This window comes from Arabidopsis lyrata (assembly GCF_000004255.2).
Source record: "Arabidopsis lyrata subsp. lyrata unplaced genomic scaffold ARALYscaffold_8, whole genome shotgun sequence".
Lineage (NCBI taxonomy): Eukaryota > Viridiplantae > Streptophyta > Magnoliopsida > Brassicales > Brassicaceae > Arabidopsis > Arabidopsis lyrata.
The window spans coordinates 21966377-21982576 of record NW_003302548.1 but is presented as its reverse complement, the minus strand read 5'-3'; the positions used below and the strand labels follow the sequence as shown (position 1 = coordinate 21982576).

Below are 16200 nucleotides of genomic sequence, written 5' to 3'. Positions count from 1 at the left end.
TATATTTTTGACTCAGATTTAAAGAGTGTTCAAAATTTTGAAAATCTGAGAAAGATATTCGTATGGAAACAGAGTTATACCGATAGGCCGATTACATACAAAAAATGAGTAATAAAACCGATAGATAATCCACCACTAACAAAAGAAGATTACTACAAAATTGACCCCCAAAAGTTTTAAGCTTCTTCAACTTTTACCCCCTCTACTTCTGTCTTAGCCTACAGTTAAAAAGGAACTTCAAAGATCCATCCTTATAAACAGAATCAAGAAGATAAGCCTCGGGTCATCCGTTAGCGCGGTGAATAGAAGTCTAAGCAAGAACGAACCATATGATTCAGTAAGACTGGTTAGGCCACAAGAAAAACTCAGCTTGGTTCATAGGAACTTGAACTGTAGAGTCAGAAACCAAAGGATAATGCTGGAAGAAGTTCTGGTGGTGATAGAGAACTGAAGATTCAAATGGAATGCCACATGGGATTGAGTTAGGGTTGTGATCCGAGGAAGAAGAGGACGGAACCAAATGTTGTTGTTGGATGTTATGGTCGGAGGATGATGAAGAAGGAGATTCAAGAGAGAGTTTGTGGCGTTTCGCAGCTGCTCCTCCTACAGGGAAAGAACTTTTCATGACAGCTTCCACGTCATACCGGTTCATTTCAAAGTTAGTTACTGCGTTGATTCCTCTGAACTTTATGGCTGCAATGTCATAAGCCTCTGCTGCTTCCTCTTCGGTTGCTATACACATATATACGAATCAATGACTGGATTTTTTGGGTAAAAAATAGGTTGTTGTTTACTGATATAACGTTTTACCAAAGGTTCCGAGGTAAAGATCTTTGTTTCCTGCGACACGGCCGATTCTTGCTTGCCAACGACCTTGTTGGTGATGCCTTGTCACACCTCTATACATAGAAGCTCCTCTCGAAAAACCGCTACTTTTCCTGAAAACATTTACATTAACCAAAAGTTGGAATATTCCGATTTTGAAATCAAGAACATATATGTATAAACAATCTTGATTTGGTCTCTCACCTCCTAAGAGATGCAATAAACTCTAGCTTGGTCATGTGATTCATTTCCTCAAGTTCTTTTGAATAACTCGCGACCTATAATCGACAGACCGATGACAAGGTAAGTAACGAGCATACCAAGAATCAAAACAAAGTTAGCAAAACAGAGCAAAAAGGAAGAAATATAAACCGGAAAATTTGTAGTAGCAGTAGGACCCCAGTATTTTAAAGCTGCCAAGTCATAGGCTCTAGCTGCTCTATCTTCCTTGTCATATCCACCTTGAATCAATCAAACATGGACATCATTTGCCAAACTCGATTATATCAATTCGATAAATTTGTCAACAGAGTATTGTTTTGCTTACCTAAGTACACTGTTGAAGCCGCCATGTGAATGGAAAACCATATACCAAGGTACATGTAAAACAAAGAAGGACAGGTTTAGCCATCACAAAAATCATTAACAATGCTCACAGCTTATCATGTTCTTGAATCTATACACTAATTACTACAAACAAAATCATTGTAAATTTCATAGTACCACAAAAAGAATTTATGAGAAAAGGGTAAGAAGGATTTGATTAGAGTCAAAGCTAGATTCCTCTCATGTGTTCACAACTTCACATCACACTTTGCTTTTGTGTGTGATGTGAACACAAGACACAAATCAATCTGACACATTGTAGACATAGAGAACCCTACAAAATCTCCCTAATATCTAACCAGAAAGATTTCAAACATTCAATTTCAAACCAAAACGCCAAAAACACAAGCTAGCAAAAGAATATATGCATAGTGTCTAGATAGTCTTACACCACATGTGACATGTCTACTATATATCTATGCATGCATATCATTATTGTCATATAATAACACTGGAATAAAGGGTCAAAACTTAAAAGTGGGTCCAAAAATATGTCAATCAAGAAACAGAGATTGCATCATATAGGCATCAGCATTGGGGTCCCCATACAAGATGAAATGAGAGATTTTCAAAGATAGCTCTAATAAAGACAAGGAACAAAAATGGCGGCACCCTGGTAATGAAAAACTCAACAAAATGTATTTACATATTCTATTCTATTATTGTTAGTCCTTTCTGATTAAATTTCCAGTTTAAAATTTGGTTCTTTCCTTGACATTATGCCCATACACCAAAGTCTATCAGTCATCATAAAGAGAGACATATCACCTAAAAGGAAAAGCTTTTAAGTAATTTAATATTTTTATTGAATCCTTTGCATGCATTTTCTCTTTTCACTCTTTCTTTGACAAAACCTTTGTACTGCTTCTCTCTCCTTTTGTTTTCTCCCCAACCAGTAAAGTTAAAGAATAAACGTTTGTTAAAAACCCAAATAAAACTAGTTTTAGTTTCTATCAAAGACTCAAGACAAAAAATGGTTATGCTAGTGTACATACAAAGTTAGATTATCACATGAAAGTGAGAGATCATGTTTATCTAAATTAGCTACTTGGTGTTTTTGAAATGCCAACATTCAAAAGTTACATAATAATCAAGCAAATAATTCAAGAAACTGTTTCTCATAGTAAAGTAAAGAATGACTTTGTCCAAAAAAAAAAAAAAAAAAAAAGTAAAGTAAAGAATGAAAGATTATTACCTTGACGTCCTTTTCTGGCATGACCTTCCCTCCTACAGCTGTTGTCCCATAGATGTGCTTCGTATCTTCCAGTCCATCTATGTCTGCATCAATCAACACATACATATAATTGAACTCAATTCAAATTTTGTTAAATCAAATATCAAATCTTTTTCCCACCCACAACCAAAAAACAGAAAAAACAAAACTTTGAATGCATTGAATCCTTGTTCATACACTTCACATTGCATTTACAATTTCCCATGATAAAAAAGTTAACTTGATTTGGTAATCCAATAAGATCCCATTTTCAAAAATCTCAAAAGTTTCAATCTTTTTCCCCACCCACAAGCTATATATCAAAACTGCAATTGAAATAAACTTTGATAAATTCATAATTAAATTACCGGGTGACTCCACGATAAACCGAAGTTCTTTGTCCCAATGTTTCGACAGTCTTCTTCTTTGAATCATCCGATGTTTCCTTCTTAGACACTGTCTTCTTCTTGTTGCTGTTTTCACCTCTCTCGCCATTATTACAGCTTATTAAATGTTGATCTGATGTGTTGTTAACCCCTAGAGACAAAGCTCCTCCGGTGGTGCAACCACCGTTAAACCCTAACTCCGCCGTCGTTGATGACTCCACCACGTGACTAGAAAGATGAGTACCACCGATGTTGGAAGCTGTGGAGTCATCGACAATTTCTGATCCCGAGTTTATCGTCTTGAAATCGTGCTGCTGATGATGATCGGAGAAGAACTCTGAAACTCCTCCGGCATCGGTGTGGTGACGTAGATCGTAGAATCGAGTGAGAGAAGAAGAGTCTTGTGTCTCTGTTTGGTTATCAGAGTAACGAACGAAGGAATCACCGAGAAAATCTTCGAGCTTTGGAATCTGAGCCTGAGAATGGATTTGCGAATCGAAAAAAGTGGATAGAGTTGTTGAATCCGCCATTGAAGCAGCAGCTTCTATATCAGCTTCTTCTTTGAAAGCTTAAACCAAAACAAACAAAAAGTTAGCAACTTTAACTAACCAACACACACTAGGAACAAAAGATTTTCCCGAGAAAGTTCACTGAGAAACAGAACCCATACGTTGAAGACGTCTCTTTTTCATTTATAAAAATCCAATCTTTGTTCTGTTTTTTTGTTTTGCCTTTCTCGGGAAAAAGACAAATTCAGCAACCGAGAAAAGGAGGAGAAAGGAGGCTTATGTGATTGAACTCAGCAACTTGTATTAAAGAGGATAAGTCGGTTAACAGAGAGAGGCTGGGTAAAGAAGAAAAAAGGGATTTTTGTTACCATAGATGTTATCGATGAGATAAGGAATAGAAGAAGCGTCGTAAGAAGAGAAGTGAGATTGATCAGGAGGCGATTTCAACATCTCCATTGGTGACAGAGAAAACGTCATTGGAGGAGCCATCAAAGATTGTAACTTTTTTTCAAGTTGAAAAATCTGCTGAAAATGACAAAAGATGATTTAATGAAAGCAACTTGTTAAATAAAGCCAATAGAAAAAAATGGAGAAAATAAGTAAAACCTGATCAAAGCGGTTACAGTCTCTAAACCTTTTTTTGAGCTTAGAGGTTCAGGTTTTGCATTTTGTACGAAAGATTTGAAGAGAATGCCAACGAAGAAGAAGATGATGTACAAGCAAAGAAGCTCTTTTTAAAGACAGAAATTTTTTTCCTAATGAGACAAGACGAGAGAAAAAAAAGAGTAAATGATATTAAATTTACTCAAAAGGAAAAATTTACCAAAATGTAAAAAAAAAGAGGTATGAAAGAGAGAAAGAGAGACAATGTTGAGCGGTTTCTTCTGTGTCGACCGGCGTGGAACCGGAGAGGATGTTTTTTTTATAAAAAGAGTGATACTTTTGCTTTTTGTATTTGTCAAACTCAAATGATAATCCACCACACAAAAATCATTTGTTGATTACTTTTTTTTTTTTATAACTCAGGGGAATCCCAGACCTATGGAGGAGCCCAGACTAATCCCTTGGGGAGGTGTAGCCCACAGATAGACTCTCTCTCCGGGTATGCAAATGGGCCGAAAGCAAGGGCCCATATCCATGTGGCCAAGTGGAGATCTAGCAATTGCGCGCTTGCGGGGAATCGATCCCTAACCTAGACCAACAGGGCAACTCCTCCACAAGTGGCAATCACTAGACCAAGAACACTTGGTTAAGATATATTTAACTTAATTATATACTAACAAATATTAGTTGGTATATATTTTCCTTAAAATGAAAAATTGTGTACGAGATTTTTTTTTTTTTTACAGCAAATAATTGTGTGAGTTATAATCGTAATTATTTTAAGTTATTTTCTATATGTCTCTTGTTGATTACTTATTGTTTGATTAGTGTTATTATTATGTGATACCGTAAAACAATTTAAACGGTAAGAGATTTTAAGCGGAGATAGATAGAGAATCTTAATATTCTTTTTATGTTATGGACTATCACGTATGCTAGATTTTTTACCATTATGGGAAATGATTTACCAATCTAATCTAGGCACGGCATTCGAATATTCGGATAGGGCTTGGATCGAGTTTTTCCTATTCGGATTCGGGTTTATCTAAAGTATCTAAATAGTAAAAAATTTGTATCCGATTCTATGCAAAATATCGAAAAATATTCAAAAAATCTATAAAATCCAAGTATTTTTTATCCGAATCTAGCAAAAAATAGCTAAAACGCCCGAAAATATCTTAACATCCGAATAATTTAGGCACATAGGTTATTACAAGTATATTTTTTTTTTTTTTTACATCTTTGGATCGACAAGGCCCGATCCATAGCCAATCCCTACTACGCAGGGTAACGCGATTTAGTGGAGTCGAACTCCGGTAGAGAAGGCGGAGTCAAGTGGATTTAACCACTTGACTAAAGGTTATTACAAGTATAATTATTACTACTATATTATAACTATGTACTTATATTTCGGATATGTTCGGGTACTTGTTCGGGTTTTCGGGTTCGGAAGTTTAGAACCCGTTCGAGTATTTTAAAATTTCGGAGTCAGGTTCGGTTCTTCGGATTCGGGTATTATATCTAGGCTAATCTAATCCATTAAGCTAAATAGGAAAATGGAATTAAGATTTGAGTGTGAATTGAACCGAACCGAAGCAGATATAAACTACCCAAAACTCAGTCTAATCATAACTTTGTTTTTTTCTTTCTATTGTTATCACTAACTTGGACTAGAAAATAATAATAATCTGAAAATGTTATTTTCTTTTGATTCTTAGAGCATGTGCAGTGAGAGATTCTCTCAAAATCTCTCAAAATATATTATTATAATATATATAAATTAGTTTAATTGTATAATTAAATTTTGAGTAATAAATTTTTTTAAAAATCAACTGCAGGTTGCCATGTGTGATATGAGTCTCTCAAAAGGTTCTCAAAAGTTCTCATATGAGAACCCATGCTCATGTTTCTCTCTTACTTTTTATTTATTTCATTTTTTATATTCTTGAAAACATTTATGAGAACCTCCCACTGCACATGCTCTTATTTTTAAACAAAGTGTGTACTTATGTGTATATTGTATCTTTTTTTTTGTTTTTGGGGGTAAATGTGTATATTGAATCAATAATCAGAAACTAGGAAATATTTTAATTTCTTTTAGTTCTTTGTTTTCAATTTCATTAGTAAAAGCCCTATAATAAAAATAATGTTTTAGGAGGTGGAGAGGTGGTGTTTAGCACAGCGGAAGATAGATTTTGTCTGGAACAAAGGTCGCAAAATATCTGGGCCGAGGTGACTAATAATAAGTAGTACATCACTATGATTATTAGGCTACAAAAATAAAAAGAGAGGCCCAGCAATTAAGGATTAATGTCGTCTTGTTTAGAGAATTTTTCTTTTTCGTATCCTAAAACTCTACTATAGTGAGAACCCTTTTATACCCCAAGTGTTGACAGTTTTTGGGCTTGTTGTTGCCTTTTTGTTTAATCGAGTTTTAAGAATTGATAACCTTTTGGGTGGAGAGGTCCAATAATAATAAGCTGCTTTTGAACCTTTGACCGAAGCGGCACGTGTGCGACCTTGTCCTCCTCTCTAAATTAATTATCCTACTTACTTTAATTATCTTTCTCTAACCTTTTTGCTTTGTCTATATTTTGTCATAATTAAACTCCTATTCTACAAGAGACCTTCTATTTATTTTTTGTTTTGTAAAGCTAAACATAAATCAAAGGAAGGCAAGAGATGGATAAACTGAAAGGAGCCAGAGATTTTTTTTTAAAAGAGTCTTGTTTTAGTCTCACAACATCTTGTTAATGTGGGCAAAAAAGTTTCATACTTCAATAGCAATACAAAAAACTTCAAAAGTGTATAAAAAAAACTTTGGGATTAGTTTACTATAGCTAATGAGAAAGAAAATGAAGCTTTTGAAAACCCTAATTGGATACTTATGCTTGGTCACCCGACATGTTACAAGCTAACACGTCTCGAGAATTTTCTTCTCCTCAATTATACTTGAAAATTTAGTTGAAATGATCATTCCTTTTCATGCCTAATCTATAGTATACATTTTCATATATATTTCGAGTATTATCACTTCACCACTATTAATAAATTAAATATAGATGAAAATTCACCTGTTTCCGTATCCGTAGTCAACTAAACAAGATAGAAAAAGTCAATAATCTTTTATCTCTCGGATCACAATTAACATAAAAACAAGAACAAAAGTCTTGGTCTTTGAACAAAACTCAAAACGATCATCATCAGAAATCAGAAGAAGATGGAGGAAACAAAGAATCAAGAATTGGAAGAAGAAGAAGTAGAATTAGGATCAATAATGGAGAAAGTATATATAGCTGTAGGAAACGATGTACAAGAAGGTTACAAGACGATTCATTGGGCTTTAAAGAAATGGAACAACATACCTATCTCCATTGTTCTTCTTCATCTCTGCAACATTTCTCAAGATTTTGTTTACACCCCTTGTATAATCTCTTTCTTCTCATTTCACACCTCTTCTTTTCCTTTTTATCATACAAACCCAATTTTCACATGTGTGTTTGATTCTTATAGTTGGGAAGCTTCCAGCGAGTTCTGTGAGTGAGGAAAAGCTTCAAGTTCTAAGGAAATACGAGGAACAAAAGATCGACAAGTTGTTGTCCAAATACATTACTTTTTGTGGAAAGGTTTGTCCTTTTTCTGTAAATTTTGTTTTATCAGGGTAGAAATCGAAGTAATCTGTTTCTTGGGGTCTTAACATGCAAAATTTTCCTGTTATTAACAGTTACAGGTGAAAGCAGAGTTGCTCAAAGTTGAGAAGCAAGATGACTCAATTCAAGTGTTGATTTTAGATTTAATCTCAAAGCTTAGAATCACAAAACTTGTAATGGGAATCACTTTCATGAGATCTTCATCATCTTGGTAATCTTTTTTCCTTTAAATCTAAAGTTATCAGTTTCAACCCTTAAAATGCATTTTTTGTTTCTTGTAATGCAGGAAATCGAAGAGTGCGATAAGCGGATCGTTCTACGTTTATCAAAACAAACCAGAGTTTTGCGAATTATATATAATTTGTGGAGGCAAAATGGTTTCACTAAAGAGAGATAATGATGTGAACAACAATAGCAATATCAGAAGCTGGATTGGTAAGATGTTCCATGATCCAGGAAGAAATCTAGACAGTTCATCCGGCAACAATGATGATCCAACGTCTAGTGGAAGTTCATGGGATAAGAATTTACACGAGATAGAGATTTATTTCGAGCAGTTATTGAGTTTGAATCTTGAAGAAGAAGTAAACGAAAACGTTGTTGAAGAAGAACATGAGGAAGATAATGATGTGGCACTAAACGTGCTGCAACATATGGTAAAGATACTATCAGAATATGCTTTTTTGTTAATATGATTTTTAAAACTATGATTAAATATTATATGTTGAAATTGTCAGAATGTAGCAGAGAAGTTAGAGTACGTGAGAAGAAAGGTTAATGAAGCTAAGCTGATGATAGATGAGAAAAGACTAGAAGTCAAAGTCAACGCTGAAAGATCAGACAAAGCTGAATGGGCAATCTCTTTATGCAGTAGCAGAGTAATAGCTAAAAACTAAAACTTTGGAAATCACATACTTAACAAGAACTGAGATTCATAGTCTTAAAATACGTTTTTGGTTTGAATCAGATTGAAGAGCTTGAAGCTTGGATTAAAGAAGAAAGCGAGAGACGAGAGAAACTTCAAGTGACGTTAGATTCGGATAAAGAATGTATAGAAGAAGCGAAGAACTATGTTGAAAAAGGAAAAACAAAGCTACATTCACTTGCAGAGCTTCAAGAAGAGCTCTCAAGTAAAGTTAAGACAATGATGGAAGCTAAATCGCAGACGGAGGTCGAGCTAGAGAGGGTTGTGTTACAGAGAGGAGAGATGATTATGGAGATTGAGAAACTTAGGAATCAAAGAGATGTTTTCAATCGTAGGATTGAGTTTTGCAAGAAGAAAGAGGCGATAGGTTCGGTTTCAAAGGAAGAGGTGAAGTGCGGGTATAGAGAGTATGTTGCAGAGGATATCAGACTGGCTACGGAGAGTTATTCTGATCGATTGAGGTTGAAATCTGGTGGAAATTGGACAAATGTCTACCGAGGAAGGATCGAACATACAACTGTGGCTGTGAAAGTGATTGGTGATTGTTTATCAGATGAGGATTTTGGAGCTAAAGTTAAGCTTTTGAATGAAATTAGGCATCCTAATTTGGTAGCAATTGCTGGTTTTTGTTCACAAAGGCCTAAATGCATACTCTTTGAGTACATGCATAATGGGAACTTAAGGGATAATCTATTCACATCGCAGAGGAAATCGAGAAGAAGCAAGATACTGAAATGGCATGATAGGATTCGTATAGCACACCAGGTTTGCTCTGGTCTCGGGTTTCTCCATTCGGTTAAGCCTAAACCGATTGTCCATGGTCGCCTTACGCCGTCTAAGATCCTCTTGGACCGTAACCTTGTTCCGAAAATAACCGGGTTTGGATTTATAATGCATAGCGATCAATCTGATACGAAACCTGATGTGATGGCTTTTGGGGTTTTGCTTCTGCATCTTTTAACCGGGAGGAACTGGCCTGGTTTGCTCAAGGCAATGTCTATGAACCAGACAAGCATTCTCAGGGATTTGGATCAAACAGCTGGTAAGTGGCCACTCGAGTTAGCTAAAGAGTTTGGTGCGCTTGCAGTGAAGTGTTCTTCAGTTAACAGAGGAGGGAACACAGATTTTTCAACCAAAGAGATAATGGAAGAGCTTGGTAAGATAAGGGAAAAAGCCGATGAGTTTAAAACCACAGGAGGGTACGAGGAAGCAACCAATTCAAGCATCGATGAAGGAGATCCGAATGACATACCAAGTGTTTTCATGTGTCCCATACTTCAGGTTAAATCAAATCCATATTTTTCCTTCTCAGTGATTACAGCAGTGAATGATTCACAATCTAACTTGTTGTTGTTGCAGGAAGTGATGAAGAATCCACATGTTGCAGCAGACGGGTTTTCGTATGAGCTTGAAGCCATAGAAGAATGGCTAAGCATGGGACATGACACATCTCCAATGACAAATCTGAGACTCGATTACCAGATGCTTACACCAAATCATACCCTTCGTTCTCTGATTCAAGACTGGCATAGCAAAAGAGCAGCACAAGCTTCCTCCTAAATTCTTTTGTATAACCTCGAATTGGCAAAAACACAGACCTCAAAAGGTTTCTAATTCTATATATTTGATCATATTATTGTAAGTAATCAGTAACAAAGGAACGATCTTGACAAGCTTAACTCACAAATAAGATGATCAAAATGGACATAATTGCACATAGCTTTCATTTTTACCTTAAGCTTCAACAAAACAAAATCTATGGTTCTTAGAAATTTGCTGCTGAAATTAACTTAAACTGCTACTATCAAACAACAAACAAACAAGGGACATTCAAAAGTAAAGAGATCCCACAACAAAAAGAAGAAAAAAAGCAAGAGGAAGAAGAAGAAGAAGACGATGATGACGCTTCCTTCCCTTTTATTTAGTCGATACAGGAGAGAAAAGGCGGGCAATTCGATCTTTCTGCTCTTGGAATCGCCGTTCTAAGAAAGTCTCAATGATCTCCATCACCGAAACGAATCTCTTCATATGCTCCAACCTCCGGCTTAGCTCAGCTTCTCTCGCCCTTGCTCGTCTCAGCCGCGCCTCGGTTTCCGCCAGCCGGTCGCGAAGATCTTCTACCACCACTGAATCGTCATCTCCGTCGTGCGATCGGCGACGGAGGCTGCTTCGCGACGAAAACGATTGATTGTGACCATAACACATCGTAAAGGAAAGAGAACACAAAAATCAATTCTTCGGACTTCGGTTTTGGGTTTCTTTCTAAAGGAAGAAGAAGAAACTGAAACAGAAAGGGTGTTTCGGTCATTTCATAAATATAATTTAATAGTCAAAACCTTCTTATTTAGCCAGAGGATTTCAGTTCAATATAAAATCAGTCACCGGCGGTGAAAGAAGAAGAAGAAGCGAGAACAATGTCGAAGCCTTCTTCTTCAGTCTTCTTCTCTGAAACCTCTTCTCGTCTACCTGACGAAACCGTTTACTTCTCCATATTCCCGGACTCATCTCTCTCCAGCGCCGGATCAGAAACCTCCGCCGCTCTTCAGTCACTTCACTTGGAAATCATCGATTTCGTTTCTCCGTTTACTTCTCCTTACATATGGCAACACGAGCCTTTCTCTCTATCCATAGCTCTCTCTTCCTCTTGTGCTTGTACTAATACTGCTATGCCTCATCTTCACGGGAAGCTCAAATACGGTGACAATCTGGAGGACGAATGGTTCGCTGTGTTCTTGCTTTTTCGAATCTCCGCTGCGTTTCCGTCTAATTCGATTCGTGTTTGGGACACAGACGGCGAGTTTCTCCTAATCGAAGCTGCTTTTCATCTCCCGCGTTGGCTCAATCCGGAGACTAGTCTCAATCGTGTCTTCATTCGCGGCGGTGACCTCCACATCGTTCCTAGAAGCCGTTTGCCTGATCCTTCTTTAGTTGCGTCTCTGCGGTTTCTTATCGAGCGTGGTGACGAATCTCGTGCGTCGGATTCAGTTCAATCCGCGTTGAAGAATCGGATTTCTGAGTATCCCGAAAGAGCGTGGAGGAATATGCATCGTGTTAGGGTTAGAGTTCCGATATCGGTAGCTCAAGTGCTTAGGCATGAACCTCTCTTGATTTCGCTTGCAGTAGAAGGGTTTTACGATCGTGATATGGATTCAATGAAACACGCAGCGAAGATGGAGAAGTTTCTGAGCAAAGGAAGAGAAGAGAAGCTTGTGCTTGTTCTTGTCAAGATGTCTCGTGCAATGTACGGGCAGCTAGTGCAGCAGAAGTTTCAAGCACCAAATTGTTATCCAATGCCTAGTGTCAGTGACAGGGATGCTTTCTCCGAAGCTGAGCTAGGGATGAAAATAGCCTGTGGCATGGAAATGATGTATCAGCAGAGGAAGAAGGAAGGAGAAGCTGGGAAAGGGATTAGCTGGACCAAGTATATAGACAATCTTGAGAAGAATGGTTATTTTGAAGGATTGATTTCTGGTTCGAAGGAGTACAAGAGGTTGATGGAGAATGCTGAGGAATACTACCAGAAGAGTTCTTCGTTTTCAAGGACAAGGTAATTGCAGTTTTTGTTTCCATAGGTAGTGAAAAGGATTCATCTTTGAGTTGATCTTGAGTACTTGTTTTTTTTTTTTATGTGCAGAGACATTATGAGTGCACCGGTGAGACGTATTGATGAGATTCTTGCTTTACCTTATTCGGAGGATGACTTTAAGGGTCAGGAGGTTCCTGCTTCTGACAATGATTCTTGGCTCTACGATGGTGAAGATGAGCTAAACTCTGTTCTTCAAGAGAGGCAGAAAGAGATGGAGTTTTATAACTCAAAGAAGGAAAGCAAAAAGAAAGGTAAGGAGAAGCAAGAAGCTGGAAGCTCATCTGAAGCAAACATGAACAATTTTGACCTCGGTGATATCTCAAAGTCGATGCAGCAATTCATGCACAAGGTATCAAGCTACAAAGGAGCAGAAGTTCCAGAAAACAGGTTTGTCCATTATATTGAACATTAATCATTTTTCATGAACATCTCTTTGTCAATTTCAAGCTCAACACATTGTATTTTCTTTGCTTGACTTGTGTAGGGATTTCAAAGAAGTGAATCTAGATGTTGACCGTTTCATGAAAGATATTGAGTCAATGCTAGGGAGCCAAGGTCGTGACAAACAAGCTGATGATGACAGTGATGGCTCTGAAGGATCTTCTATGGACATGGATTTTGGTAATTTCTTAGTTTTTTTTTTGTTTTTTCCTAGTGGCAACATATACAAATCTGTAAGGTGTGGAAGGTGTGTGCACTTACTAAAATGTTATGGTATGCAGATGACTTTGAAGATGATAGCGAAGGAGAAGAGTCTAACGAAGATGCTAAGGAAAGCTTTAAGGAATCCTACTATGGAGCAATGAATGAGGAACTGAAAAACTCAACTCTTGAGAAAAGCTTTGAACATGTGAATCAACAACATTCTTCTAAGCAAAAAGAGGTATCATCTTGGAGCCAGTTTTTCCTTAGACTGTCTGTGAATTTAAGAGCTTAAGATTTGATTTTAATGGTGTTTATGTGCATCTGCAGGAATCATCAAAGACTTCAGATGAGAAGGATGGTGATGAATTTACACCAGTTGATGCAGATTTTAACCTTGTTAAAAACCTACTTGAATCCTACTCTTCACAAGAAGGACTTCCTGGTCCTGCTTCCAATTTGCTCGGCCTCATGGGTTTGCAGCTTCCCAAGGATTCTAGCGACAAAAACTGAATGCTGTTCAAAAATGTAGTTTGTTTTTGGGTTCACTTTGTTTAATCACATAATCGTAAGTAACGTTGTTGGGGAGTTTTTGTGTTGTCGAAAGTAAGCACATGACATGTGATTCAAGAAAACAAAATATGTACATGTACACTACTATTACACATCATCAAACCACAAAGGAACAAAAGAAAAAGATTTTTTTTTTTCTCTTTTTTTTCCAAACCCAATATATCTCGACCACAAAAGTGAAGCAGAAACGCTTTCACAACCGAAAAAAACCCACATGAAAAATATCCAATACTCAAATCATATCATATTCATCTTCATGTTGCTAAGTCTCCATCACCATCATCTTTGTCCATTAGTAGATTCTTGAGATATGACTTGGTGTTTTGTTGTCACTCGCTTCGAACAGAAAATCAAAAGAAGTCTCCAGAAGCTATCTTGCTTCTCTTTCTTTTTTTTTTTTTCCTTTTTTTTTTTCTAGATTATTCGATTCTTAATTCTGATACTGAAACAACAGGGAAATAGTCTTATTCTTCCCAATCTCCAGTTTATAGCTTCCCCATAGACGACAGCCACTGTTCCATGTTCTTCCCATCTGCAGTTAACATGTCATCAGAACCAAGAACAACTCAATTTACAACCAAAGACTCAAAACAATTATTTAAATCATCTTAAAAACATGCAGATAACTTACTAATTGCTACTAATGAAGTAATGAATGATGATGATAATGGAAACAAACATTACCAGGAGCAGCAGGAGAGAAGAAGCCATTCGGAATCTGATTCCCTGAACCATCCAACACTTTCTTGTAAAGAGGAACCAAAACCACAAAGCCACCACAATCATCCTCCTGAGTTTTAAAACCTGGTCCATGTGGCTCAACCCAACCAATTGACCACTCTGGATCATCTGGTTCAGGAAACACCACATTCCCCATCTTATCCTCTTCTCCTGATCCTGATCCTCCTCTTCCAATCCATCCTCTCTTGGTCTTCTTCACCGATGAAGAGGAAGAGCCAGTCTTAGTAGTAGTCTTCTTCAGTGAAGGACTCAGCGAAGAAGATCCTTTAGACATTGACTCTTTCTTCTCTCTCTCTTTAGTGTTACCACCACACAACCACCTCGGAAGACGAGGAAAAGAGACTGCCATCTTTTTTTCTGTTTCCTTCCTAAAGAAAACTCCGAACCTCCGGAGAGAACTCTTATCAATCAGCCATGTATCGATCCTTTATCTTCTTCTTCAACCTATTCACAATTTACAAAAAAAAAAAATCAACCATCTTCATTAATGAAAGCATCATTATAATGTCACCATAATGATGACACTGACCTAACACAAACAAATATAAAGACTTTACACAAATTTCAGAAGCCAAATGACAAATCTCTTATCCATTAATACTGTTTATGATGTGATCGATTAGATTAACTCATCACATAGATCAAACACTCAATTTTATTCAAATTCAATTTTCAATGAAATTTCAGGCTACATACAACGAAGATCTCAAATTTTTAAAATTTTTAAAATTTTCCATTGTTGATTCTTCATCAATGGAAGGTAATTAATGCCTTCATCAGATCGGTGGTTCAATTAAAAAAACCGCTAAAAATAGAAAAGCGTAAGCGATCGACAATTGAAGTAACAAATGAAGATCAAAATCCTCCGATGTCCGCCAAAAGACGGCAAGGCTTCGCCGGAAAATTCGGCGGAAATAAATGCGAAAATTCGGTAGAAGAGAAAAATCTCCGGTAATTGCGAAACGTAAATTACCGAGAAAGAATAAGAAGAAAGAAAGGGAAAAAATCAAATCGACGATCGAAGAAACCCTAAGAATCGCGTCGTTTCGTCCGTCCGTCGTCTCTGACTCTCTTCTCTTCTTCTTCTTCTTCTTCTGACTTTTCTCTGACTTTGTACAGAGAAGCTCATCTTCTGCTCTGCTTCATTTATATTACTCTCCTTTCTCATTTTTTTATTTTTATTTTATTTTATTTTAGGCCGTTTTAATTGGGCCTCGCTTCTGCGAAACCAGTAAAGATTGATCCGACGGTTGGTAGCGGTTTACTTGCTTTCGTGGCAACTGTCGGTCTACGGTTCTACTATACACTCCACAACACTTGATTCTTTCTACCCATTCAGAAAAGTAAATAAAAACAAATATCAGGGATTTATACGTAGAAAATCAACATATAATATTAATGATAATAAAACGAATCTATTTTCTTGTTAATTTTAATTTTTGGTATAATGATGATAGAAATCTTGGAATTATCAATTGGAAATAATTAAAGTTGATGCATTATTTCCGGAATCAATCATCTGGTTTCTCTATGGATTTTTGTGTAAATTATAGAGATGTTCACTAGTAAAGTTTACCAAACCGTAAATTAAATCTCTATTAAAATCCATGAAATTTATATACTATAATTGTTGTTACAGCACTAATTACAATTTAACAACATTATCAAAGATCAGCCCAAAAAAAGAAAAAGGAAATATAGGTTGATCTTAAAACCTATCTGTAAACTTAACTACTTAAGTACTTAACCAATAGACTAAATATCAACCGTGTTAATAAAATATTTGATTAATTAATTAACGGTCGCAAAAAAACCTGCAAAATTATGGGTAATCTTTTTCCAATAGGTCTTCTAGGTAATCTTTTTCCAATAGGTCGTCAACTTTTGTTGGCTACAATTCAAGGCTCAACTATTCCTTTCAAAATATTCACTGCTTTTCGT

General features: G+C 36.5%; 5 protein-coding genes across 8 annotated transcripts; 2 read left to right on the top strand and 3 right to left on the bottom strand.

The window, feature by feature from the left end:
* Positions 1–35: 35 nt before the first annotated feature.
* LOC9302748 (AP2-like ethylene-responsive transcription factor AIL7) lies at positions 36–4545 on the bottom strand. Of its 3 annotated transcripts, none has more exons than XM_021010033.1 (9): positions 4146–4545; positions 3908–4064; positions 3013–3598; positions 2627–2709; positions 1373–1381; positions 1198–1286; positions 1030–1103; positions 811–938; positions 36–732 (listed from the first exon to the last, which is right to left on the bottom strand). In XM_021010033.1, the coding sequence occupies exons 2-9, from the start codon at positions 4026–4028 to the stop codon at positions 335–337; spliced, it is 1488 nt and encodes a 495-aa protein (XP_020865692.1). In that variant the 5' UTR covers positions 4029–4064; positions 4146–4545; the 3' UTR covers positions 36–334. The 3 variants fall into 3 exon arrangements, with proteins under 3 accessions (XP_020865692.1, XP_020865696.1, XP_002864961.2); XM_021010037.1 differs by having other exon boundaries at positions 3908–4061; XM_002864915.2 differs by lacking the exons at positions 3908–4064; positions 4146–4545 and adding an exon at positions 3701–3896.
* Positions 4546–7258: 2713 nt separating this feature from the next.
* On the top strand, positions 7259–10374 carry LOC9301036 (putative U-box domain-containing protein 50). Of its 2 annotated transcripts, none has more exons than XM_021026675.1 (7): positions 7259–7567; positions 7656–7768; positions 7867–8003; positions 8079–8448; positions 8530–8670; positions 8760–9998; positions 10077–10374. In XM_021026675.1, the coding sequence occupies exons 1-7, from the start codon at positions 7363–7365 to the stop codon at positions 10275–10277; spliced, it is 2406 nt and encodes an 801-aa protein (XP_020882334.1). In that variant the 5' UTR covers positions 7259–7362; the 3' UTR covers positions 10278–10374. The 2 variants fall into 2 exon arrangements, with proteins under 2 accessions (XP_020882334.1, XP_020882339.1); XM_021026680.1 differs by having other exon boundaries at positions 7363–7567; positions 7873–8003.
* Positions 10375–10418: 44 nt separating this feature from the next.
* Positions 10419–10973, bottom strand: LOC9302747 (protein SKIP34). The gene has a single exon (XM_021026701.1). The coding sequence runs from the start codon at positions 10920–10922 to the stop codon at positions 10635–10637; it is 288 nt and encodes a 95-aa protein (XP_020882360.1). The 5' UTR covers positions 10923–10973; the 3' UTR covers positions 10419–10634.
* A 126-nt stretch (positions 10974–11099) lies between these two features.
* Positions 11100–13656, top strand: LOC9301035 (protein ecdysoneless homolog). The gene is made up of 5 exons (XM_002866628.2): positions 11100–12264; positions 12352–12690; positions 12788–12924; positions 13026–13186; positions 13276–13656. The coding sequence occupies exons 1-5, from the start codon at positions 11132–11134 to the stop codon at positions 13456–13458; spliced, it is 1953 nt and encodes a 650-aa protein (XP_002866674.1). The 5' UTR covers positions 11100–11131; the 3' UTR covers positions 13459–13656.
* Positions 13571–15388, bottom strand: LOC9301034. The gene is made up of 3 exons (XM_002864913.2): positions 15233–15388; positions 14203–14703; positions 13571–14050 (listed from the first exon to the last, which is right to left on the bottom strand). Exons 2-3 carry the CDS (start codon positions 14606–14608, stop codon positions 14004–14006), a joined length of 453 nt encoding a protein of 150 aa, XP_002864959.1. The 5' UTR covers positions 14609–14703; positions 15233–15388; the 3' UTR covers positions 13571–14003.
* Between the last annotated feature and the right edge of the window lie 812 nt (positions 15389–16200).

What these genes read in the sequence shown, in the direction of transcription:
- LOC9302748 (XM_021010033.1), bottom strand. Translation starts at nt 4,028, where the DNA reads ATGGCTCCTCCAATGACGTTTTCTCTGTCACCAATGGAGATGTTGAAA. An exon ending in TCTCATCGATAACATCTATG is followed by an intron (nt 3,599 to 3,907) that starts GTAACAAAAATC and finishes TTTTGGTTTAAG; the next exon opens with CTTTCAAAGAAGAAGCTGAT. An exon ending in CTGCTACTACAAATTTTCCG is followed by an intron (nt 1,104 to 1,197) that starts GTTTATATTTCT and finishes TGTCGATTATAG; the next exon opens with GTCGCGAGTTATTCAAAAGA.
- LOC9301036 (XM_021026675.1), top strand. Translation starts at nt 7,363, where the DNA reads ATGGAGGAAACAAAGAATCAAGAATTGGAAGAAGAAGAAGTAGAATTA. An exon ending in ACATTACTTTTTGTGGAAAG is followed by an intron (nt 7,769 to 7,866) that starts GTTTGTCCTTTT and finishes TGTTATTAACAG; the next exon opens with TTACAGGTGAAAGCAGAGTT. An exon ending in TAAACGTGCTGCAACATATG is followed by an intron (nt 8,449 to 8,529) that starts GTAAAGATACTA and finishes TGAAATTGTCAG; the next exon opens with AATGTAGCAGAGAAGTTAGA.
- LOC9302747 (XM_021026701.1), bottom strand. Translation starts at nt 10,922, where the DNA reads ATGTGTTATGGTCACAATCAATCGTTTTCGTCGCGAAGCAGCCTCCGT.
- LOC9301035 (XM_002866628.2), top strand. Translation starts at nt 11,132, where the DNA reads ATGTCGAAGCCTTCTTCTTCAGTCTTCTTCTCTGAAACCTCTTCTCGT. An exon ending in TCTTCGTTTTCAAGGACAAG is followed by an intron (nt 12,265 to 12,351) that starts GTAATTGCAGTT and finishes TTTTATGTGCAG; the next exon opens with AGACATTATGAGTGCACCGG. An exon ending in ATTCTTCTAAGCAAAAAGAG is followed by an intron (nt 13,187 to 13,275) that starts GTATCATCTTGG and finishes GTGCATCTGCAG; the next exon opens with GAATCATCAAAGACTTCAGA.
- LOC9301034 (XM_002864913.2), bottom strand. Translation starts at nt 14,608, where the DNA reads ATGGCAGTCTCTTTTCCTCGTCTTCCGAGGTGGTTGTGTGGTGGTAAC. An exon ending in CTTCTCTCCTGCTGCTCCTG is followed by an intron (nt 14,051 to 14,202) that starts GTAATGTTTGTT and finishes TGTTAACTGCAG; the next exon opens with ATGGGAAGAACATGGAACAG.